This window comes from Staurois parvus, unplaced genomic scaffold, assembly GCF_062004578.1.
Source record: "Staurois parvus isolate SC_StPar_1 unplaced genomic scaffold, SC_StPar_1.0 ptg000135l, whole genome shotgun sequence".
Taxonomy (NCBI): Eukaryota; Metazoa; Chordata; class Amphibia; order Anura; family Ranidae; genus Staurois; species Staurois parvus.
Genome location: NW_028317931.1, coordinates 5,752,501 through 5,778,859, shown reverse-complemented (window position 1 = coordinate 5,778,859; position 26,359 = coordinate 5,752,501). Strand labels below are relative to the sequence as shown.

Here is a 26,359-nt window from a genome sequence, read left to right as displayed (position 1 = left end):
GAGTTTGGCTTTAATTTGTTAGTATATATAAATCTGATAGTCCATCTGAAACTCCCCTCCTCCCCCCAGACTGAGCAAATCATGCTTTGCATTGGGGTTTCTGCGCTTACTCTGGATCAACTGAGGGTATAGGTATTGTGTTTCCTTTTTTTTTTATTTCTGTTTATTTAATTTATTAATTTCTATTTATATGATTATTTTATATTATTTGTGTTTATGTTTCATTTATTTATATTTATTTGTATGTTATTTCTTTCTATTTCTTTGTTTATTTTATTTATTTTTATATGTTTATTTAATTAATTTCTGTTTATATGTTTATTTCATGTATTTCTATTTACATGTTTCATTTATTTCTACGTTTATTGTATTTTATTTATTTCTATGTAAATGTTTATTTTGTTTATATTTCTATGTTTTTTTATTTATGTTTATAGGTTTCATTTATTTCTATGTTTATTTTATTTATCTCTAATTCTGTGTTTATTTTATTTATTTATTTTTCTATGTTTATTTTAATCATTTCTGTTTATATGTTTATTTCATTTATTTCTATTTCTATTTTTTTTTATGTTTATTTTATTTATTTGTATATGTTTATTTTAGTCATTTCTGTTTCTACGTTTATTTAATTTATTTCTCTTTATATATTTAATTTATTTCTGTTTCTGTTTATGTATTTTTTTCTCTGTTTACTTTATTTCTGTTTCTATGTTTATCTCATTTACTTCTATTTATATATTTTATCTATTTCTGTGTTTATTTCAGTTCTATTTATATATTTTATTTCTGTTTCCATGTTTATTTCAGTTCTTTCAATTTATATATTTTATTTATTTCTGTTTACATTTTTATTTTATTTCTATCTATACATTTTATTTGTTTCTATGTTTATTTCATTTATTTCTATTTCTATATATTATTTATTTCTGTTTACGTGTTTATTTCTATTTATATATTTTATTTTTTTAACACTTATTACACATTTCCAAAGGTGTATTGAACACAGAAAATAAAATAAGTTCATTGTTATTGGTCACATGCAAATTAAATGGCTCAGCCCCCCTCCTCACACACACACACTGCAGATGACAGGTGCCTGACAAGTCCATCCCAGCCGCCCAGCCCCAGCGTCCGCACAACTCCTAGCTCCGCCCCCCTCAGCCTGCCAGCCACCCTCTCCGTACACAACTAACGGGACCTTGGCAGCATCCCTCCTGCCAGCAGTAAACATGGCGGCAGCGCCGATCCAGCCTGGGAGGGAGCGAGGCATGTGTTCCCCGAGCCGGGCTGTGACGTCACCGACTGTGTTGATTTGCTAACGTTAAAGGAGAGCGGAGTTGGGCTGAGAGCGGGCACTGCGAACTGCTGGAGCCGGCGGCGGATGCTTCCACAGCCCCATCCCCGCTCACCTACATGCCTGCGGAGATCGCTCATCACAGGTGAGTGCGGACGGCGCCGACTGGCCACGAATCGCGGAAAGTCACTCAGCAACTTCACATTTGTGTGTGTGCGAGAGGCGGGCTGTGATTGGATGGAGGGGGGTGGGGGGGCTCCCTCTTATTGTCACTTTGGCAGCCCCCTCCTGCCCCCAGCATGTGACGTCCCGGAGATCAGCCCCAGGTTCATTCATGGCCAAGCTCCAAGTGTCACCCGAACCAAGTTAGCCCATCGCCCTGGAGCGGAGGATGAGGATGATGGGGAGCGCGCTGCAACTTCCAGCCTAGCAAGTCAGCCGATCGCCGCAAACTTAGCAGCGGGCGGACCCGGGCTGTGTGCGGAACTTCTCCGTCCATGTATCGCCCGATCGGCCCCCCAGGAGAGCCGCGTCCCCCTCCGCCCAGCCCCGGCTTAGTGCGCGGACTGTGATGGGTGATTAATGCAGGTGAGTGGCGTGCACGGCTCCGCTGTGGGCTGGAATACTAATGTGCCGACAGCCATTGTTAGCCAGGGAAATCGGACAGATTCCGTGTGTAGGGACCGCCATGGATCGTCCCTGGCCGTGCACACACCGGGCTGCCCACCCAGCTATGCTGTGCCATGGAAGAAGGGTGCCATGGAAGAAGGGTGCCATGGAAGGAGGGTGCCATCCATCACCATGGCTTGTCGGAGGCTGCTCAACACCTAAGGGAAGAGACTGGCAGGTCTGGAATTAGAATGAGGGGGGCATCCCTAGGGAAGCACAAAAATGAGGGGCACCCCTGGGGAAACGAAATTGAGGGGCACCCCTGGGGAAGCAAATGAGGGGCACCCCTAGGGGGAAAAGTGCCCAACTAGAGGATAGCATGCTTCATCATTATGACTTGTCTGTGTCTGCTCAGCACCAAAGTGCAGCAAGTGGGAGATTTAGGACATGGGAAGCATTTAAAAAATGAGGGGGGCACTCTTAGGGAAATAAAATGAGGGGCACCCCTAGGGGAAAAGTAATTGGAGGGTGGCATTCGTCATTATGACTTGTCTTTGTCTGCTCAACACCAAGGTGCAGGGACTGGGAGATCTAGAATTTTAAATGAGGGGGGCACCCCTAGGGAAACCAAAAAAATGAGGGGGCAACCTTTGGGAAATAAAAATGAGGGGCACCCTTAGGGGGAAAAGTGCCCAACTAGAGGATGGCATGCATCATTATGACTTGTCTGTGTCTGCTCAACACCAAAGTGCAGCAAGTGGGAGATTTAGGACATGGGAACCATTTAGAAAATGAGGGGTGCACCATTAGGAAAAAAGGGGCACTCTTAGGGAAATAAAATGAGGGGCACCGCTAGGGGAAAAGTAACTGCAGGGTGGCATTCATCATTATGACTTGTCTGTGTCTGCTCAACACCAAAGTGCAGAAACTGGGAGATATAGAATTTTAAAATGAGGGGGGGCACCACTAGGGAAACCAAAAAATTAGGGGGCAACCTCCATGGGGAACAAAAAAGAGGGGCACTCCTAGGGAAATAAAAATGAGGGGCACTCCTAGAGAAAAGTGCCCAAATAGAGGATGTCATTCACCATTATGACTTGCCTGTGTCTGCTCAACACTAAAGTGCAGGGACTGGGAAATCTAGAATTTAAAATGAGGGGGGCACCCCTAGGGAAACAAAAAAAATGAGGGGGCACTCCTAGGGAGATAAAAATGAGTGGCACTCCTAGGGAAAAGTGCCCAACTGGAGGATGGCATTCATCATGACTTGTCTGTGTCTGCTCAACACTAAAGTGCAGCAACTGGGAGATATAGAATAAAAATGAGGGGTGAACCCCTAGGGAAAAAGCGGCCAGTTGGAGGATGGCATTCATCAAAGTGCAGGGACTGGGAGATCTAGAATGAAAATGATGGGGGCATCCCTAGGGAACCCTCCAAAAAAAATGAGGGTCACCCATGGGGAAAAAGTAACTAGAGGATGGCATGCATCATTATGGCTTGTCTCAACACTGAAGTGCAGCAAGTGGGAGATCTAGAATTAAAGTGATGGGTGAACCCCTAGGGAAACAAAAAATGAGGGGGTGCAACCATTGGGAAATAAAAATGAGGGGCACCCCTAGGGAAAAAGTGCCCAACTGGAGGATGACCTTCATCTTTATGACTTGTCTGTGTCTACTCAACACCAAAGTGCAGCAACTGGGAGATCTGGAATACAAATGAGGGGGGCAACCCTAGGGAAACCAGGGGGCAACAAAAATGAGGGTCACCCCTAGGGAAAAAGTGCCCAACTGGAGGATGGCATCCATCATTATGACTTGCTTGTGTCTGCTCAACATTAAAGTGCAGGGACTGGAAGATATAGAACAAAAATGAGGGGTGAACCCATCAGAAAATGGGGGCAACCCTTAGGAAATGAAAAGTGAGGGGGCATCCCTAGGGAAATGGTGCCCCAATGGATGATTGCATACATAACTATGGCTTGTCTATGACTGCTGCAACTAAAGTGCAAAGAACAGGGAGATCTAGAACAAAAAATCAGTGGCACCCCCTAGTTCAATAAAGATGATCCAATGATGAAAAATACAAATGAGGGGCGCACTCCTCTCTCTGGAAATAGTGCCCAGCTACTTGATTTAATGTATCATTATGCCTTGTTTATGTCTGCCCACCTCCAAAGTGCAGGAACTGTGAGATCTAGAATAAAAGAGGGGGTGCCCCCCCCCCTTAGAAAACTAAAGAGGGTGCAACCCATGGGAAATACAATTTGAGGGTGGAAGCCTAGGGAAATAGTGCCCACTGGATCATGTCATGCATAATTATGACTTGTTTATGTCTGCTCAACACCAAAGTGCAGGAACTGGGAGATCTAGAATATAAAATGAGGGGGCACCCCTTAGGGGGGAAAAAGGGGGGGGCAACACCAGGGAAATGGAGGGGACAGTTCTAGGGAAATAGTGCCCCACTGGATCATGTCATGCATAATTATGACTTGTCTGTCTGCTCAACACTAAAGTACAGGAATTGAGAGATCTACAATAAAAAAATGGGGGGGGGGCACCCCTAGAGAAACACAAAATGAGGGGGCCACCTTCGAGAAATAGCGCCCAACTGGACGCTGGCATGCCTGCCACAATGGAACCTGGCAGGTGATGTGTAGATGGGAGCATCCCATAGTCCCCTCCCTCCCTGTCTGTCTTTGTATTCATCTGTTGAATTTTAGCCTTTTCTTGTCTGCTCAGCCTTTGTTCCTCTATATCTTTACATCAGTTCCCATATCATTAGCCTGTTTGATTTCACTGTATTACTACCTCCCCCCCCCCCTCCTTTAATTGGTGATTGATTATTTTCCATGGCTTTCATGCCCCCCCCCCCCCTATATTTCCATTTCCCAGGTATCAGTTTTAGTTGTGATCTATGTGTTTTTTTTTTTTTGTTTTTTTTTTTTTCTGTTTTCTACTTCTTTTTGGAATCTGTCTGTGTATTTATGCAAGTTGACCAGCAAGCCAGCAGCAGACTCTAGATGTAAGCGGTGGATGCTGTTAGCATACTTAATATTCAAATATTCATTCCTTGTTGTAGCCAGACAGGTCTGAAAATGCATTGTGAGCCAGTGTTGTGTGTGGAATAGAAGCAGCTTATGTGACAGCGCAGGATTTACTTTTTTTCTGGCTGCTGCTTGCTTGTTCGACAGTCACTGTTAACAGATTGTACGTTTTTTGGTTGTTTTTGTTTTTTTCCTTGGCATTTAAGGGGTTATCTATGCTGTCCTCGAATCTCAGTGTCATTGATGCAAACATTGATTTTCTTTTTTGGGGGGGAGGGGAAGTAGCTCCAACATGTATGATTTTCCCAAAACTACTTCAGTTTAGGATTTAAAGGGAGTTGAGCCTAGGCTATACACAACTGATAAAAAGCCATTTAATAGTTGACTAATTAACCCTTCCAAGTCAGCAAAAGGAACCCTGTCAATAGGTGCCTTTTCCTCCCCCCTTGGCTAAAGAAAAACAAACTGTATCAAGTAAAAAAAAGAAAAAAAAATCAGCTTCTGCAGAGTTAGATTATCCTTGTTTCCTCCTCTGTATCTTATTTTTGGAAGATGTAACCAAAATGTTTTTGGAGTTTATCATATTTTAGGCTGCTTAGGCATTAATGCTGTAACTCCGTAGCCTTGATGTTTGTCTCTTTTGACTTGTCTCTGAAATGTGTGTGGGGTTTTTTTTTGTTTTTTTAACAAGGACTTAACAGTTTCTCCTCTAAACTGCTTACACATCTATAAGATGGCAGAAATAGAATTCTTCTATGGATGGAACTGAACTGAAGCCCATATTTTAACACTTCATAAATTATGTGTAACACTGCTTTTTTTTTTTTTTTTTTTTTTTTTTTTTTTTTTTTTTTTTTTTTTTCTTCCCTCTTCTTGTTTAAAACTGACATTGCAGACAGCTCCTTTTTTACAATCAGTGATCAATTACCTTGTATTATCTTATACATTGATGGATAAGCAATGCAGGTGTTTGCTTTTAAAGGTATGTCAAGGTATTTTAAAGGGGCAGAAGAATTATCTGTTTTTTTTTTTTTTTGGTTTTTTTTTTCTCTGAGTGACATCATAGAGAAGAGCTAAGGTTTATTTGCAGCTTTGTACAGGTCTGTTTTTATCCCCCTGACCCTCACACTGTATAACTGGCTTCTACTTTGCAACAGACAAAAACATTCCTGCCTTAGCCCACACAATAGGACTAGCCGCTATTGTGGGGATCTGTTTTCTTAACCCTTTTATCCTGCCTTGAGTTTTGTTGCCATTATTGATATGTGTTGTTTTTTGTTTTTTTTTTTTACTCTATGCTCTGATTCTCCTGTATCCCTAGTTAGGGTTTTTTTTTTCTTTTAGTCTTTGCTGATATGTTTCAGCAGCCTGTAGGGGGGGAAATGCAGTTTTACTTAATAAAAATGACCTGTAGGAATGCTAGCTAAAGTTGAGACACAATCAATTCCTGGATTCTTGGGAATAAACTAGGAGCAGGGGGACAGAAGGCTGAAAAATGACTATTTTCTGTGTCAACTTGCACTCATAAATACGTCTACTTTGCTGTTTTTGATGTGCAGCTTGACTTTGAAAGCTGGAATCTAGAAAACAATCACATATATTTCCAAGAATGTGTTTTATAGCTTTGTTGTTTTTTTTTTTTTTTTTTTTTTGTGTGCATCTTTTAAGCTTTCATCACATAAGCAGCAGGTGAACGCCACAGTTAGAATTGATCACACGTTGAAATGCATGCCTGGTCCATAAGTATGCAATGAGTAGGGTTATCTGTTGGTCTATAACAAGGTTTGTATGGGGCTGTTCATGCCAATATAATTGCTCTATCATTTAAAATCAATTTCCATACAGCTGAATTTTTGCAGCTATAGTATAGGCTGAGTATATATTTCAAGGGGTTGAAAGCATTTATGTTTTTGCAGATGTTGTAGGTTTTTATTCTAGTTATGTTCTAGCCATGTGCTTATTTTCACCTTTTTGGAGTTTCTACAGTGTGCAGAGCTCAAGCTCGGAGTCACCACTTGCCAGCCTTGCTGTTTCTCTTGTTGTCATAAGGAGGCGCTGTGCTGTGTTTTTAACTTTAGCAACTCAAAAGGGCATTGCGTTTCAAACAGCACTGGCCATAGGGGAGCTGGGTAGCTAGTGCCTAACAGAAGACTCTTGGCGTTGTGATGGCAAAGGATGCACATCTTTCATAGCAGCTAAAGATTGCACAGGTTTCTATAGTTTTTTTGTTGATCTTTAATACATTGTTGTCTGTCCTGCTATAGAAAGGAAATGGCTATAAACTCAAGTCTACAACTGAATTGTTGGCTTTGGTTAGTGCTGTGGTATTGCATTAGCTGATTTTTTTTTTTTTTTTTTTTTTTCTGTCATGCCTAGTGAAACTTTTTTTCCTTGAAGCTAACATTGATTAAATGAAGGTAACCGCTATTAAATAAATGTATTGGTCAGAAAGGAGAATTTTAGATATGAAGCCTTTTTTCATTATATTTGACTTTTTTTTTTTTTTTTTTTTCTCAAGTGCACTGAAATATATGTTGGATATAGAAGAGTTAAACCTGCTTATAAGTCATCTGTATTGTCGGGTTTTATTCAGGACGTTTTCAGTACAAAGCTACACTTGGTATGAGATGCCTTCTCATTAACCCTTTAAATGTTCACAGTGGATGCCATAGACAAATCCCAGGGTGTTCATGGTGTATATTGTATTGCAGGACAGGGAGTTGAGGAGCTGTCCTGTGTAATTATATAATGCTCACTGGAGGCTAACCCCTTTTTCTTAGGTGGAGATACAACAATGGGCTTAATGTTAAGGCTTTACGCTTTGTACTTTTTGTCTCACAAACCTCAATTCTCACTATTATCCTAAGTCTGACAAGTACAATAAAGCATCCTTGCAGACTGCATGTTCTTTTGTTACCCAGTAAAGCAAACCTGTGTTTATGGCTGTATCTAGTTTGTGTTAGTTGTGCACAAAAAATAAATACCCACCCTTGTGTTATTTTATGTACTTGGTGGCTTCAGATAATTTATGGTTGAGGCTGTCAGAAGGGAAAGGTCGTCAGGTATGTATATGTGGTCCTTTTGGGATTTTATTTTGGTTTTGTAGCACCTGAAGACAGTATGCTGATAAAGAAAAATGTTATGGTGTTTTGGTCAGGTTTTTTTTTTTTTTTTTTTTTTTTTTTTTTTCATACCAATCTTTTATAATGCTTTTTCTTGAATGTTTGAAGTTTTCTTAATTTAGAATTTTGATAGCCATTATAGGCCTTTTATGCTTCAAAGATTGGACCAAAGTTGTGGTGTAAATTTGTCTTGGAAAGTAACCTTGGAGGGGAACAAAGTTTGATGAAAAATATGTACTAGCTGTAATTAAAAGCTGTACTTTGAAGGAAATGTAGCCTCATGATCATGCAATATAGTCTATACCTCTTTAAAAATATTGGTGTAAGGCATGTTTGTGACCGCATAAGATCTGTTACTTTCTGTATGATCTTCATGCGTTCTCTGTTTGTAGGGAATTGTCAGTATTTCCATTATATTATTTTTTTTCTTTCTAAGCTAGTTCTTTGTTAATCATTTCAGACCTCCTATTTTTTTTGGCTGTGACGTGTTTGAGAGCAGTGTGTATTTCTATGGTTTTATTGTATTTGATCAAGGTCACACTGACGGATAAGAACTGCTTCCAAAGCCAGATATTTAAAACAAAACAAAAAAACCCCGCAAATCTGGGACTCAATGCTTTTACAAATCGGCATTAAAAGCTGTGTCTCCAGAATAATGTTCTAATCTTATTTTGACCATGTTGGATGATTGTGGTGTCAAGCGGACCATATCCAGACAGTTGCTATGAAGCGGGTTGTCTGTTTTTCTGCAGAAAGTGTCTGCATAGAAGTTTTTTTTACCTATTCAGCAATGGTAGCCTGAATTTGAGAGTGATCTGATCTAGATAGGTAATGTTGTATGTGTGGTGTGTGTTTTTTTTTTTTTTTTTTTTTTTTTTATTTATATATATATATATATATATATATATATATATATATATATATATATATATATATAATGAACTGCTTTAAAATGAGCATAGAGCCTGCTATTTCTGACTTCTGCAAAATATTGGCTTTCTGTCATGGTGGTCCCCTCACTTCAATACCCTTTTTTTTAATGGTCACTGACCACAAGTATGCGTGCAAGTTCTGCCTGAATTTGTGACAGCTTGCTGATGGTCAAAAGTTAGTTTCTAGTTGGTAAAGTCAGAGTATTGGCAAGGGTAACTAGCATTTTTAAAGGCGGATAAACTGTTACAAACTTTTATCCCTCTAAGGAAAGTTTTGGTTTTTTTTTTTTATTTTTTTTTATTTTTTAATTCCAGCAATAATAGTCCATGTGTTTAGAAATATTCTTAATTGGTGGTCTTCTACCAACCATGGAACTGCAACTATATGTTATATGGTTGCCTCTAACTTTAGGAGATAACAAAGTAACAGTTTTATTTATATATATTATATATATATATTTTTTTTTGTGGGCTAAACTACAAAACCGTACCCCTCTAATGATTCAGAAGGTAAATCCTGTGGCTGGTGCTGGTTGGGATATAAAGCTTGTCGGGCTCAGCTTGGACCACAAGAAAATGGCGCCCAGCTGCACACAGGACCTGCAGACTGTAGAGCTAAAACAGTAAATTCTGATGAAATTTGGCTTCAGCTCAGAGGAACCAACACCCCCCCCCCCCCCCCCCATCAATGCATGTTGCCCATGTGAGGTGGTGGTGGGGGGTGGTATAGGGTTGTGTTCTGTGGGTGGAGAACCCAGCTGAAGACCATTCTCATCATCGTTCACTATTCTAGCTCTACAGTGTGCGAATGTCATGTGTGGCCAGGCACAGTTTTCTTGAGATATATATATATATATATATATATATATATATATATATATATATATATATATATATATATATATATATATATAATATATAAATTTTTTTTTTTTTTTTTTTTCTCCAAGCACAGTATGCTGAAACAATGGGAGATCAGGCAATTAGTGTTATCTATGTATTGGACTGTGTAGGGCAATGCCTCCCACACATATAGTGTGAATGGGCCCTAAAAGCGTGAAGTCATGATGGTAGCTCTTGAAACCCAGATTTGGGGAAACCGTGCAATAACCTATTACCGTTCATAGATCAACCTTTTTTATTACGCTAGCCACAGATCAAAAATTTTGGTTAGCAGTTATACTTGAAAATTCATCTCTGCTCTTTATTACTGCTATTAAATAAGCCCCTACAGACAAAAGGCTCAGTGAATCAAATCCATCTCGGCTAGCAATATGCATTGATAGGAAGTCCATTTATGTTGTGCAGAATAAAGCATTCCAAACATGCTAACAAAAATAAACACTCATCAACAGACCCCACAGGCATTTTGAAAGACTTGCGTATACCCCAAAACGGTAGTAAAAGGGAAAAAAGTGTGTGTGTGTGTGTGTGTGTGTGTGTGTGTGTGTGTGTGTGTGTGTTAAAAAAAAAAACACCATCCTTGTCTGACTGTTGTTGACTTGAGCGTAAAGTTTGCCCTGGGCACTGTGCAACTGTTGCAGTTGGTGTATAGATGATAAAGATAAAAATGCTGCAAAAGTCACACGCCGCCTCCCTTCGAACAATTTTATCCATACAGAATTACTGCTTGTGTCTGGCTACATGTCATTTTGCTAACATCCTTTTAAAATCTGAAGATGTTGGGAGACATTCCTTCTCGATCATTTGTTATATCACTAATGAAGACATTACACATCATTGCTCTGAGCGCAAATCCCCGTGGAACTCTACTTGCTAACCTCTCTTTCCTGTGAATCTGTTGCATCCACCAGAACTCCCTGACCCCTGTCCCTCAACACATTTTATGTCTGCTCTGCTATCTTCAAGTTCTATCATGTGACACTGACTCTAAGGTCAGACGTTGCAGAGCTTAACTAGGGGTTCCCTTTGAGCATACTCGTCTAGGAAAGGCGAGAAAAATGACCATTCAGACTACATAGTGATTCTGAATCAAGGAGAGTAATGAAAAATGTGCAGTAGGTCTGTCAACCATAGAAAAGAGCATGTTACCCAACTCTGCATGAACCTTAACGTATATCTGAAATAAAAACTTTTTTTTTAACCATTTTGATAAAGTATGGCATGGTTAAAATTCCCTCCAGTTTTTTTTTATTCTTATGTGTCCTCTCGGAGCTTTCCCTTTTAATTGCTGTCCTGGGGTAATGTAAGTAAGGGTAAATACCCTCTTATAGTGGCCGTTCACGCTTTCGTTTTATCATCAGATCAGTGTGTGATTCAAGCAAAACAAACAGACAAAACCTCCTTTCGATCGACTTAGACTTTATTTTAGATCGAATTCGATCAAATGGAGTCGATGGGCCAGGACAGTAAATGATCCATCATGTTGCATTGATTGGCAATGCTGAGCTGTTTTTGTTTATGAATTTGATTGCATTTTGATCAGATTATGAGATTTCATGATGCAAAGAGAGAGGTGTTTAACTTACGGTCACATCTTTTGATTGTCAAACCTGGCACCCAAAGGTGGTTCATAGTTTTCCTCAGATCATTCCAGGAGCCCTGAAACTTGATTAAGCAGACCCTAACATTCATTCTCGAGGTCATTGCTGTGGCCCACTCTTTTCTACTCATTGTTAAAGTGGTTGTAAACCACAGACGTGAAATATGAATAAAGCATATCCCTCTACAGTGTGTACTTGACTCAATCCAGAGTACTGAGTGTCATTTCTGTCTGCTGCTTCATTCCTTTACTATCAGCCTGAATCGCTACCGACAAATTTTCCTGACGCCAAGAGAAAAATGGTGACGGGAGGGCACAGCTTGTGATTGACAGCCTCAGCTCTGTTCCTGTGAGCTGTGTGGAGGGAGGTCTCTCTCTCCCCCCCCCCCCCCTCCTTTTTCCTTCCCCTTTTTTGTTAATTTTTTTTTTTAAGGCTCAAATAAGCTGTATAAGTTCTGCACTTTTGAGCAGATGTAGAGAAGAGAGGACTGCAGATATACAGGTACAACTTATGTAGGATGATTTTTCATCTGTGTATCGCCTAAGGCCAGTCACTTCACAGGGAATATGGAAGGGTTTACAACCACTTTAAATGAACCTACCCAATGCACTGAGGAACTAAGTGAGGTGTGGGAGGGGGTGTGCTAGAGTACCAATTTAGGAACGAAGGTTAATACCGGTTGCTTTTGATTCTTCCAGATTTGTATGACTTATCTCCTATCTGTTTCATTGCAACATTTCAAACAAATTAAGGAAAATGGTGTCAAGAGAATTTTGAGTTCTGGTATTATTGACCTCATTCTGAAAAGGCTAATTGTCTGGCTGTCGTTTGCTTCAACACTTCTTTTGGGGTTTTTTTTAGCTTTTTTTTTTTTTATTATTATAAATTGCTGGATCAGCATGACTTTTTTTAGGCCTGGTCATTTTTTTCAGAACTCTGTACATGGTGCCTCCTCTTTCTCTTAACACCTGTTTCCTTCATGTTTGCAATTACTAGTACTATTGTGCCATATAAATTAGCAAAGTACAAAGTCTATTAAACGTGAGTAACTCTTACAAGTAGCTGAGCTGTCAAAATATGGGAGCCTTCCTAGCTCCATTTCCCTTGATGTTTCAGTTTTTGGGATGAAGTCAGGCTGAAGGTAGCATTATTGTCCTGTGTATATTTTGGAGACTTGTTTTTCGACAACTGTTCACTTCTGCACTCCTATGAAGGTTTTTAACCTGTATTACTACAGATTCCCATTTTGCAGCAGTAACGACTAGATTGCTTGGTTTTACAATGGATATGAAGCAGAGATAGGAATTCTGGAAGGCCTCGTGTGTGTGTGTGTGTGTGTGTGTGTGTGTGTGTGTGTGTGTGTATTTATATACAGGAGGTAGATAGGTTTATGATACCTGTGTAAAAAAAAAAAAATTAATTCTAAAATCTTTTAATTATATCAACAGGTCAACTGGTTCCATTCTTCAGCCCTCCAGAAGAAGAAACAAACATACTAATGACTAGACCCCCGGAGCAGTATGGATTTGACTAATATGGGTATGATACAGTTGCAAAACCCCAATCACCCCACGGGCCTTCTCCTGAAAGCCAACCAAATGCGGTTGGCTGGGACTCTCTGTGATGTGGTGATCATGGTGGACACTCAAGAGTTTCATGCCCATAGGACAGTATTGGCTTGTACTAGTAAGATGTTTGAAATCCTCTTCCACCGTAGCAGCCAACATTACACTTTGGACTTTCTGTCGCCAAAGACTTTTCAACAGATTTTGGAGTATGCTTACACTGCCACTCTGCAAGCTAAAGTGGAAGATTTAGATGATCTCCTGTATGCTGCAGAAATTTTAGAAATAGAGTATTTAGAGGAGCAGTGTCTGAAGATCTTAGAAACGATACAAGCTTCAGAAGAGAATGATGGTGAACTTAGTACAGGTGAGAAGGCCATGGATGATGAAGATGATAGAAAATCAAGATATATAAAAAATATGTTAAATGCAAAGCATTCCAGTGAAGAGAGTGGTTATTCCAGTATGGGTAATCAAAGTCTGGTGGATCAAAGTCCATCAGTATCTACGTCTTATGGACTTTCGGGCATGAGCCCAACCAAGACTGCTGTGGATAGCTTAATGACTATTGGCCAGTCATTGCTTCAAGGAGCACTGCAACAAAATGCACTAGATTTGCACTCCACAAGCAGACTTCAAAGTCTGTCTGAGGTGAAAACAGAAGTCATGCAGGTGGATGAGGTCTCTAACCAAAACAGCCCAACAGCAGAAACCAGTGGATCTGGTGGAGATAAGTCCGACGATAAAAACAAGGAGAGCCCAGGAACCCCAACCCGCAGTAGTGTTATCACAAGTGCTCGAGATCTTAACTTTAGTCGTGATGAAAATGCTCCTGAACAAGCTCTTGAGTTAGGTCAAGGCTTCAGCCTTGGGCAAGAACATGCCCTCTCCCATGCAGAGAAACAGCTTAGCGTGTACTCCGTCCTCCCAAATCATAAGGGTGAGACGATGATTAGTGTGCCAGCCTCCATGGCCTCTCTTCACATGCAGCCAGCGCTGGCTGTGTCAATGGACTTTAGTACTTATGGAGGACTTCTACCACAAGGCTTCATTCAACGAGAGCTGTTCAGCAAATTAGGTGAAATTGCAGCTGGGATGAAGAATGACGGTAGAAACATCAGCGAACGATGCAGCGTGTGCGGTGCAAACCTTCCAGACAATGAATCTGTAGAACATCACCGGTAAGAATCTTTATAAATTCTATTAAGGTCTATTTTAAAAGTTTAAACGTGGGTGGTGGAATCTGCTTTTGATGCTAACAGCAGCCAAAATGTAAATTTGAGCAGAGTTGGAAAGAAATAAAACTGCCGTAAACTCTTATGTTCCCTCTCACTGGAGACTTAAAATGCATCAAAACATTTTTTTTTTTCTTCTTCTTTTTCTTTCTTTTTTTTTTTTTTTTTTTTTTTTTTTTTTTTTTTTTTTTAGCAAAATTGGTAAGGGTTGTAATTTTCAGGTTGTTGTTATTACTATCTGTGTCTTCTAGTGGCAAATGCTAATGTCCTATCTTGTCACAGTGGAGGAAGTGGTGTAGACTCTCCCCAATGAGGACAGATGGCAATAAAAACTCGACAAACCGTATTTTGAAGTATTATTATTATTATTTTTCAGGATTTATGTAGTGCCAACAGTTTGCTCAGTGCTTTACAAAATTAATGCAGACAGCACAGTTACAATACAATTTGGTACAAGAGGAATCCGAGGGCCCTGCTCATTAGAGCTTACAATCTAAGACTTCTCTTAAGTGTATCTAAAATAAAAGGGTTTGGCTTCAGTTGCATTTTAAAATATATCGTGTGTGTGTTTTGTCCAGGGGCAGACTAACAACTCATGGGGCCCCCAGGCAATAGGGGATCATGGGGCCCCTGTGTCCTTGCCCAAACTCAAAAAAGCCTATGAAAAAGGTACCAGGGGCATCTCATGTGGCCTACTGAACCCGGGCCCTCGGGCAGTGCCCGAGTTTCCAAATGGTCAGTCCGTCCCTGGTTACAATATGTCCTGTGTTGACTGTGTATATATTTTATTATATTGTAAAACATTTATGCTTTTAATGTAGTTCTTGATATGTCATACATACCGATCATCTAAAAACACCCCTTTTACTTTTCTTTTGGACTTTGTTATAACAATCCAGCCATACCCCTTCCCCTCGCCCCTGGTTTTGGCTAAATTACATTCTCTACTTGTACTGGTGATTGAAATCTCTGAAACCGAAAATGATAGCAAATCCAAAATGTTGTTTTTCCCCAGAACAAGAGGTGAGGGTAAATCTTGCATTAGGAGCAACTGGCTAAGGCCCCTTTCACACAGGCCAGATCTGATTTTGCTTAGCAGGAGATCCGTCCATCCGCTGATCCCCCTGCTGAGCGGAGCTGCCTATATTATGGGTTGGTATCTGCTCCGCTTCTGTAAAGTGGACACAGCCCTCTCTACTCTGTGGGCAGTTAGATGTAAATGGACTGCCTGTCGTTTACACTTGACTGCCCTCCAATCTGACCAGATGGAGGGGGAACGGATCTCCCTTCTGCTTTTTATTTGGTTTTTTTTGGTTTTTTCATCATATTTGGAGATAGCTGGGTGTAAACGTCTTACATCTGACTGCTCATTGAGGAGAATGGAGGGTCTGGTCGGGTCCACCTGAAAAACAGACAAGTGGACCCAACCACCAGACCGTCCATGTGAAAGGGGCCTAAAAGATTTATCACGCTTGGTAGAGGTGTGTGTTTTTGTTTGTAGGTGTGTGGTTTTTTTTTTTTTTCCTGTTAATCTCAGGGCCAGAAAGTGAAGGAACAAACCGTGCAAAAAGTAAAGTGGCAGTTTCTTCTTTTTGAGTTGTGTTTTTTGTTTTTTTGTTTTTTTTTTTGTTTTTTAGGATAAAAATATAGAGCGCTGTTTGTTTTTGTAATCCTCTTCTCTTTGACTCTAGTTGTTTAGAGAGAGATATTTATTTATAACGACACTTACTGTATATCTTATGGTATCAATTAAACTGCTTGATGTTATGTACCCATTTTTTTTTTTTCCCACACTTGAACTATACCTAGTGCCAAATCTAGTATTAACACATCTTCTGTACAGTACAAAGTGTTTTGCTGGAGGTTGAACAAACTTCCAGGTCTTACTCATTGGGAGCAGGGAACTGTAAGAGGACACAATGTACTAGTTAAACACAGTAGCTTATTGGTCATTCATGAAAGTTAATCATCATATAATGCAGAAGACAGTGCATAATGAGGTAAAACTGGGTGTGGGTTGGCAGAACAGCCTTGCCACATGTGCGAGGTGTGGTGTTCTAGTGCGTAACATTTTGTACTTTTTGTTTCCCAGTTATTAAAGCTACAGTACATCAGCTAAACATTTAGTGGGTGTGTGCTCATTCAGTTAATGTAGATTCATGATACATACCATTATATATTTAACAGTAATAATTATAGGCATGTTAACAACTAATGGTTTGCTGCATTCTTTACATGTTAAGATATAGAGATATTATTATAAACTGCAATGCTGAGCTTTTCATAAGACGTGACCTCAACTTCATTGTTGTTTGATTATGTCTGCTGAACCCAAGTGCTGGTACAATCTTGCCTTGGAGCTATTTTACTTTTTATAATTATTACTTGTGTTGCCTGAATGTACTGTACATATTCATGAACTGGCCAGGTACCTCCCACACCAAGCTGATCCTGGGAATCACTGGTAATAACCGGACACACAAAGCCCTGTACACGTCAACCTTTTTGGTCCTCTTAAACTGGACTAGGAACATTTTACTGCCATCTATAAACGTTACAATCCTTTGCTGGAATAGCCAGTCCACATCATAAATGGAGAAAGGAGAATGAAAATATATACACTGTATTACTATTAAATAAGTATATTATAATAATTTTTTAATTAAAAATATTAACAATAAAAAAAACTCTCTAGACGAAAAATCGTTTGAAAAATCTAGAACAAAATAAAACAGATTCTTTTAACGTTTGGAAGTCAGTTCTTAAATTATTATTATTATACAGTATTTATAAAGCGCCAATAGTTCGCTCAGCGCTGTACATTACAAAGGGGGACAGAACATGTGACAGAACAATACCAATACAATGCAAAACATGAGGGGATCGAGGGCCCTGCTCTTTGGAGTTTACAATCTAGGAGAATAATGGCAATCTCGTTTGATCTTACGACTGTGTTCATTTTTCGAAAACCATTTTGAATGACTTTTCGGATAGTGTATGGCCACCATAAGTCTCCTTAATACTAAGGCACCCTTTTATCATGCAGTCCCTTCAGGGGCTAAAGATGATTTCCCCACCCTTTTATTTGTCCATTCATGGAGAATGGGCAGATAAATAAAAGGTCCACCTCCTTCGTTCATAGATCCATTTGCATTCATAGAACTTATAGAATGGCTTCTATGAACGGAGAAGGGAAGCGTAAAGAGATGAACAGATATAACACTTTCATTGTAGCCTTCTGGTGTGGCAGCGGTTAGACCCAATGAATCTGACAAATCTAACTGGGTTTGGAGGAGGAAAACTTCAACAAAGACTAGGTTCATAAGCATGTGGACTGGGAAACTTGGGCTGGTCACCCCTTGACCCACAGGCCAAGTGTGCTGATTTAATTTTTTTGCAGAAGTATGGGGATGCCATTAATTCCTAATAGTAACCCCACATGTTGGAAAATGCAACGTGTTTTCAGGTGCATGAAACCTCATGGTGCCATAGCTCCTTGAAGCCCCGTGTGTGGGGGGTTGTGTTTTTTTTTTTTTTTTTTTTAAATGTTCACTCCAATCCCATTGGGACCCTTGATCTTCTACTAAACCTTTAAAAGACCATAACATGAAATTCAGTATCCAGCTGCTCGTCCCCAACAAAAATATGAATAAAGCATCCCCCTATGGGACTTTAATGCAGCAAACATATCATTACACATTTATTCAAGAAGAACTTTTTTTAATCATATACTTTATTACATAGAAGTATTGGTAAAAAAAATACATTTAGCTTTAAAAAAAACATTGCCTCTGATAGATATTGCAAGAATATTTTCCTTCACATTACAAACAAAATTCCCAAAAGTTACCGACGCGTTTCGAACATTCCACTTTTTGATCTTCCGGAAGTGGAATGATCAAAATGCGTCAGTAACTTTTGGTATTTTCTGTTTGTACTGTGCAGGAAAATACCCTTACAATACCTATCAGAGGCAATATTTTTAAAGATAATGTATTTTTTACCAATACTTCTATGTAATACAGTATATGATTAAAAAATAAAAAAAGTTCTTCTTTAGCACATTTGCTGCATTAAAGTCCCATAGGGGGAGTCTTTATTTATAAACCTTTTAATAGACTGGCCATACACTTTTTTTTTTTTTTTTTTTTTTTTTTTTTTTTTTTTTTTTTATCCTGCAGGAGATACAGCGCAGGTGGACAACCCCCCTGCTGTACTTGAATCGGCCACTGTTTGACAATTTACCATTTGGCTCCTTCAGTTTTTCAGTTGAAAGATGTCACACATGAGGGGGCTAACAAAGCCACTCGCTAAGCAGATTCCTGAAGAAGCGGTCAGAATTTTATGGTCACCATAACACTCGTATAGCCTTCAAACCTCACCCACCTTAGCTGTATTTGCTGGTTTGTGGTCCAACAGTTCTGCTGAAGTGTAGTCCCGACTTTGGAAGTTTCTTACCAGCTTAGAGGGGGTCAGATATGCTGTGCAGATAGATGGAACACAGAAGTGTGGGTTGTAGGTTTGCAAGCCACAGTTGCTTCAAGCTTTCTACCACTCAGCAACTTTTAGTGGAGTTGATGTGACAGGATGTTGTATTAACTGATGAAAATGTTACCTTCTTTTGTGTTCTTCCTTTTTTTTTTTTTTTTTTTTTTTTTTTTGATGCATGACGGAGGAATTGATCATCCAATGTACTGAATGTTGATCCTTCTAGGACTTTGGTGGGATATACTTAAGTTTCCAAATCTGTTCCAGTCATCTTTCAGGGCCCGTTTTCACATTTGCTGCCAATGTGTGTTGTGGAGACACACGACACATATATAGACTTGTTGCAATTCATTTTGAACCCCCCCCAGTACACTAACCCCAACAAAACTCCAACATGAGTTGCAGCACGCTACAACACACAGCAATGCACTCCCATGCATTGTGGTGATCTGCATAGGAGAAAAATGCTACACTTTTTTTTTGTCCATTCTGGTGTGTTGGCAGCCTTTTTAATTGAACAGGCTGCCTTAAATTGGTTGTAAACCCTCACATATACCTGGTGAAGCAACTGGTCTCAGGTGATACAACGATGAAACAAATCCTACATAAGTTGTACCCGTTTATCTGCATCAAATCTGGTCAAAGTGCTGAATTTATAAAGCTTGCCTGAGAGTTTTGAAAAAAGGGGGCAGGGAGCTTAAATTACACACTGCAGAGCTCAATGAGCAGAGCTCTGAGAGCTGATTGGAGGAAGAGACACCCCCCTACACACAGCCCACAGGAACAGAGCTGAGGCTGTCAATCTGCTGGAGGACCCTCTCCGTCACTTTTTTTTTTTTCTCTCTTGGTGTCAGGAAAACTTGTCAGAAGTGATTCATGCAGATATAGAGGAATAAAACCGGAGACAGACATTACACTTGGCTCATTTGAGACAAGTACACACTATAGAGGGATATGCTTTGCTCATATTTCATGTTTGAGGTTTACAACCATTTTAACAAAACTCACATTAACACAACCTATCAGAACCACAAAGTGTAAATGAGCCTTCATTCTCACTAGCCCTGTTGTAACAAAAGGGGAAAAACCCCAAAAGGAAAAAGTAAAACTGGTTTTTAATGGTTCCTCATGGACACTTGATAATCGTCATAACAAGTAGGCTTACCCAGGGGCGGACTGACAACTCATGGGGCCCCCGGGCAATAGGGGACCATGGGGCCCCTGTCTCCTTGCCCACACTCAATAAAGCCTATAAAAAAGGTACCTGGGGCATTTCATGGGGCCCCTTACTGACCCCGGGCCCTCAGGCAGTGCTTGAATGGTCAGTCCGCCCCTTGGCTTACCTGGAAATCCAAGCGTATACATCTCAACATTGGAGTTCCCAAGGGTGGGGTGCTCTCCTGTATCTACCAAGGAACTAAAACGATTTTGATGGCACAATCTGAGCTTTTGTTGTTCGGTCAGCTTTTGTCAATTGCCTTGGTGGCCACTTATAATTAGATTGTTTTATTCTTAGCACTTGTAAGGCTTGAATTGTGAGTGAAGTTAAAACTTGTGTTTTTCCACCCTCTCTCAGCCCCCGCACAGAAAATGCTGCTTTCTTTGCAAACCTGGTATTGAAGGTAGCAAAAAAGTGGTTTTGGAAAGTGTTTCTGCGAAGGGAAATCTTTTGTCTGTATCAGTAGAAAATGTTTAAAACTTTTAGCTAAGCAAAAAAAGAGAAAAATTTCCTCCTTCATTTAAAAGCAACAGCAGCTCTAATGATTTCATGTGATTTGCGTATTAGTGTGTTACTCACTCCATTCTTAGATGTGGAATGATGAGATGTTCTCCATGTCACCATACAGTATTCTACGTGCCTTCTTGTGCAGTGACTCAGGTTTTCATGTAACTGTGGTTAGGTTACTGTATCTTTGTATATGAAACAGTAAGGAACACCATTTTTCAAGGTGTAAGGGCCGGTTCACACTAAAACGCAGTCAGATGCATTCTGAAAGCGTTTTTTGCATGTGCGTTTTTTATGCATTCCAGTTAATTTTACACTTTTTTTTTTTTTTTTTTTTTTTTTTTTTACAATTTTTAAATAGGGGCATGTGCATTCCAGTGAGATTTTGGTGCGTTCCGGTGCATTTTTCTAAAAAATGTTTTACCGCATTCCAGTATAGTTCTATGCCGAAATTGCGCAGTGTGTGTGTGTTTTTTCCTGGAACTGCAAGCACTGATGTGAACTATGACACTGACAACCATATAACCTACTTTCTGTGTGTTTTGAATGCAGAAAAAAAGCTACTGAAACGAATGTAGTGTGAACTGGCCTTTACAAAAATGTACTCCAAATACATTGCGGATAGGTTTTTTTTTTTTTTTTTTTTTTTTTATATATATATATATATATATATATATATATATATATATATATTTCTGTAACCTATCCATACAGAGTTGCTGGATTTTATTTACAGCAGACATGCAAAACATTAACAATTTAGGTGTTTTAATCCATATGATCATGTTAACACAAGCTTCAAAGCTCGTGCAAACAGCCACCTAGGACTGTATAACATAAAGTTTGGGTGTATTTCTTGCCCGAGACCGGCGTACAGCCTCTCCATAGATATGAATGGCTGTGTGCAGGTATACACTGGTATCTGCACAAACCCCACTATGTGTATAGATGTAATATCCCAAAAAAGAGATTACTTCTGGGAGGGAAATACATTTGTGCTTCACTTTTTATGACGGACGCTATATACAGCCGCTCCATAGACATCGGTGTCTGCCTTCCCGTATTTGTCAGCACTTGCATAAACTCACAGATGTGTACAAATGTAAAACACCAACTGCAGACAAGCATTTATCCTCGTGCAGCCATTCATGTCTATGAGGAGGTTGTACACAGCACCCATGGCAGCCATTCATGTCTATGAGGAGGTTGTGCACCGCACCCATGGCAGCCATTCATGTCTATGAGGAGGTTGCGCACCGCACCCATGGCAGCCATTCATGTCTATGAGGAGGTTGCGCACAGCACCCATGGCAGCCATTCATGTCTATGAGGAGGTTGCGCACAGCACCCATGGCAGCCATTCATGTCTATGAGGAGGTTGCGCACAGCACCCATGGCAGCCATTCATGTCTGAGGAGGTTGCGCACAGCACCCATGGCAGCCATTCATGTCTATGAGGAGGTTGCGCACAGCACCCATGGCAGCCATTCATGTCTATGAGGAGGTTGCGCACAGCACCCATGGCAGCCATTCATGTCTATGAGGAGGTTGCGCACAGCACCCATGGCAGCCATTCATGTCTATGAGGAGGTTGCGCACAGCACCCATGGCAGCCATTCATGTCTGAGGAGGTTGCGCACAGCACCCATGGCAGCCATTCATGTCTATGAGGAGGTTGCGCACAGTACCCATGGCTTCCAGAAGGGAAATGCATCTGAACTTTGTATGGCTCCATGAAGCCACAAACATCAGCTCTTTAAAGTGAGTGGCTCTTGGTGTGCCATTTCATCTTGCCCAGCTTGTTTGGTCTGAAAATGTATCGTACCCACTGAGTAGATTGTAGGCTGCGATTTTTGTCACATATTTTAAATCTCTTTAAACCTTTCATCTCCTTTATATTCATGTATTCCAAGTTTTTGTTATAATTTTGAGACTGATTTTTTTGATTGGAAATACTTTCGTTTTAGCACGTCAAACTGTGGTTTACATTTCTACTTACACTTTTCTGAAACCTCCAAAGCTGAAGTTTCTTCTGCTTTTTAATAAAGGGAGGCTGTGGAATTTAATTCCCAATTACCCCCTGCATCGGACATTGTCCTAGCTAGGAGGTTAAAGAGCTCAAAGCTTGGGTGCTGCATTGTATGTTAATGTGGGAAACTCAGTGTGTCCCCACTTTGTCCCTCTACTTTCACTTTGAACTTTTATAGAGTAGCCTATCCCGAAGGCCAGCTCCAAAGAAACTAGAATGGTATGAGAGATTTTTAAAGAAGTACAGCCAAAGCTCTTTCTGCACTTCTGTGACCTGTTTTCAGTTGACAACAGGCTGGGGTCACTCGGGCCGCTCCGGGCTGGGGAGAAATTCCGACTTTAAAGTCGGATCCACCCCACAGTCTGGAGCGGCACCTGGCTCAGTTCTAACCCTTTAGAGCCGGTAAGGGGACAGAAGCAGCAACCGCCTACATAAGTATAAATGGGGGGGGGGGGACCAAAAACCACGTCTCCTTTTTAAATATATATATATATATATATATATATATATATTTATATATTTTTTTTTTTTATTTTTTTTTTTTTCCCCATCACTTGGTGGAAATGCTACTTTTTTTTTTCTCTCCCACTAGCAAACACAACTCTCAGCACAGGTGTCTTCATGCAGACTTGTATGGCGGAGAGGGGTAGGGTGTGTGTCTGACCTGCTGTGTTAATACTGATTACTGAGTTCACTAGGCCTAAAGATAGCCGCACATGGAACAATATCTGTCCTTTCCAGCAGGGACCAGCCAAATTTCGATCCATTTATGGGCTAGCTCAGGGGTCTCTAAACTATGGCCCTCCAGGTGTTGAGGAACTGCAAGTCCCATTAGGCCTTGCAAGACTGTAAAAGCCACAGGCAAGACTCGTAGAGGCATGATTGGACTTCTAGTATTGCAGTATCTGGAGGGCCGTGGCTTGGAGACCCCTGGGCTAGCTGGTTGTACACAAGTCAGTCTATCGATCGACTTTTGTGTACCACCACTGTCAAGTTCTTACAGATTCAGTGCCTCCAGAGATGTAGAGATATAATATTCATTCCAATCAAACAAGGAAAAACAATGAATCCCTGTGTGGCATGCCTACTCTGATGCCTGTTGGAATGTACAGTTATTTTAAGACCCTTTTTACCACCATTCTGTCCTGACACAGAAATTGTGCAAACTAGGACACTAGAGGTTAAATGCAGACCACATATTTAATTTTGTGACTTCAGTTGGGCCTATAAATTTGGCCCATGCTTGCACTGCACTCAACAATCCAGGTCCATGAAAAGCAGGATAACATTTAGAAATATATGTACATAAAACCAATGGGGGCTCTTACCCATTTTTACCTACAAGGCTAGGGCAACTAACAGGCAGCGCACCTGATATAAAAAATATTACTGTACTAGAACAGAGGAGCAAAAATTTTACTTCAAATGTGTCCAGGTTTATTTTTATTATAGTGTGGTGTTTTTTTTTTTTTTTTTTTGGTGTTAACTCAACTAGTGTTATCAAATGTTATCATTCTTCAGAGAAATCATGTTTTTGGGTAACTTTGTGTACTGTCCTGCGTGAAGTTTAGCTTAAATAGCCTATTTTGCTGTACAAAACTCAGTTGAAATGATGTCATGAAAGGTCAAAACTGGACAGGCCTGCCTCATCGGCTTTTTCAAATAGCTCCAAGGTATATAATTGCTGGAAATTTGTGTTGTAGCGGGAACTCTTGATTAATGCCAGCAATGGAATGGTCACGTTTATTGGTGGCACCTGGTATCACAGTCTCCGTAATGGAAGCCAGTCCCTTGGCCTGGACTCCCTTTGTGAGGAAGGCCCTGATTAGTTCTCTTCATTCTTTCTCGGCCCTTGGCCTGGCTCAGGAAATGAAGGTTCCCCTCCCAGCTGACCTGAGCTGGGTAACCTTTGCCAGTGCCCTGTCAGAGACTTCTGGGATTTGGGACTGGGCCTCCTATGCTGGAGTGAGGCTGGGAGCACTAATAGGCTGAGGTGACTTATTTATGGGCTGCTAGAAGTGGGATAATGGGGGGGGGGAGTGTTTAACTGGTTACATCCCATCTGGAATTTATATGAATATATTCACATAATTATTTATATAAACCTCCTTTTACAACTTGCGTTTTTTAAGCTCTAAAAATCCCAAGAAAATTTGAAGCTTTATGCCATTTAATATAATTGAATAGTTTGTACTTGCCAAGTAACTCTGTTTATAACCTATTCCTAATTTAATGCCAGATAGCAACAAGAAAATTGATTATTACATTTCCACTTAAACCAGTTGAACTCAACCAGGTCGTTGTGGCTTGGCGATGGTCTGTATACAGCTTGCTGCTTATGATTATTTAGGTAAATATGATTTATGAATTTAAATGCACTTATAAATGTCAGTTTAAATGTACTTATTGCTTTTATAGTCCTATTTTAGTTATTTATAGTTTCAATGTATGTTAGTATGGGCTATTTTTCCTTAGTCCTAAACTGAACTTTGCAAATTGTGACACACTCACACATTTATCTTTCTCATAAATTAAAGAAATAAAAAAAGTGTATGTATGTATATTTCGTGTCTGTGTAAATGCTTCCTTGGCACACATACTGAAGCTTTGTTGTGGTTCAGCCCCCAGTCCTCTGGTCGAAGTGGCAAGTGATGGTGTTTGGGGTTAAAATTAGTGGCAGGCAGATCACTTTAATGGCCTGTAATTGCTTCCAGATCTTGCAGGAGGGGGCACGGGGAGTGTGGATTAAGGTGCTGGTAAACCTCTTCCTGCTAATGTACCCGTCTTTCTTTCCTTTATTCCAAGAATCTGTCACCTTGTCTTTGCTGTTGGTGTGTGTTGGGTTTTTTTTTTTTTATTTATTTCTTCTCTCACCTCTTCTTCTTCTTTTTCTACACCAACAATAGTCAACAGAAGACTTAAATGTCTCAAGTTACAACCCTAAGATAAATTTGACCCATCTATGCCCTGCACATAAGAAGAGGCTTCCAAATGATCAGAAGCTCCAATACAGGATTTTTTTTTATTTTGTAGGATTGATCACATTGGTTTTGCAACTATTATTGGAAATAAAATATTGGAATTTTGTTTTATTGTTAAAATAAATAAAAGTTGCGTTTTTAACAGATACCTATTCCATCTGATCGCTAATACACCCATTTTATCGATCAGATTAAATATGTATCTGTTGAGATGCAACTTCACACGGCTTTAATATATGGTTACCTGGACATGTCTTATTTGCCTAAAATTATATATAAAAGCTGTATATTGCCTCATGTGACCTGTAGAATCAAAGAACAAGTGCATTGCTAGAAAATGGGAGGCCGCTTCACCCAAGATGCCCCTGCATACTCAGCACACCAACTGATGACACAGAAAACCTTTATCTAGAGGTGACCTCACTGGCGGTGCACATCTGCTAGTACAAAATATTTGTACAAATTGTTTCCTCTATAGTAGGCTGATGAGGTATTGCGCCCCCCCCCCCCCCCTTTACTTTTTTTTTTTTTTTCTTTCTGTGTTCTTACCTGTACTGACTGTGTGCCTGGTGGTAACTTTTTGTATATCACAGATGAACGATGGAAAGTTGGCACAAGTGTGGGGGGTTTAAGGATGTGTACCAAACAAACCCAAGACTCAACTGGCAGTTTAATAGCCATTGCACATTTTAATATCTGATTTCAAAATTAAACATAACTCAAAGGTATTAAATAACTGAAGAAAATTACCCCATGGAGTAGTACCAGTTCCATAGAATTGCATGCATTCACAAACCACTAACTAGATTAACTGACACAAACTCGGGT

The 26,359-nt window shown here is 40.0% G+C and overlaps 1 protein-coding gene across 2 annotated transcripts in view; it reads left to right on the top strand.

The window, feature by feature from the left end:
* Window positions 1-1,333: 1,333 nt before the first annotated feature.
* Window positions 1,334-26,359, top strand: part of ZBTB16 (zinc finger and BTB domain containing 16) — a 198,554-nt gene continuing 173,528 nt past the window's right edge. The window contains exons 1-2 of one of the 2 annotated variants that reach the window (XM_089673086.1): window positions 1,334-1,442; window positions 12,956-14,253. In XM_089673086.1, coding sequence (XP_089529212.1) covers window positions 13,028-14,253 — 1,226 coding nt within the window. In that variant the 5' untranslated portion in view covers window positions 1,334-1,442; window positions 12,956-13,027. Of the gene's footprint in view, window positions 1,443-7,066; window positions 7,160-12,955; window positions 14,254-26,359 lie in introns of those variants that run through there. The other variant, XM_089673087.1, reaches the window with a different exon arrangement.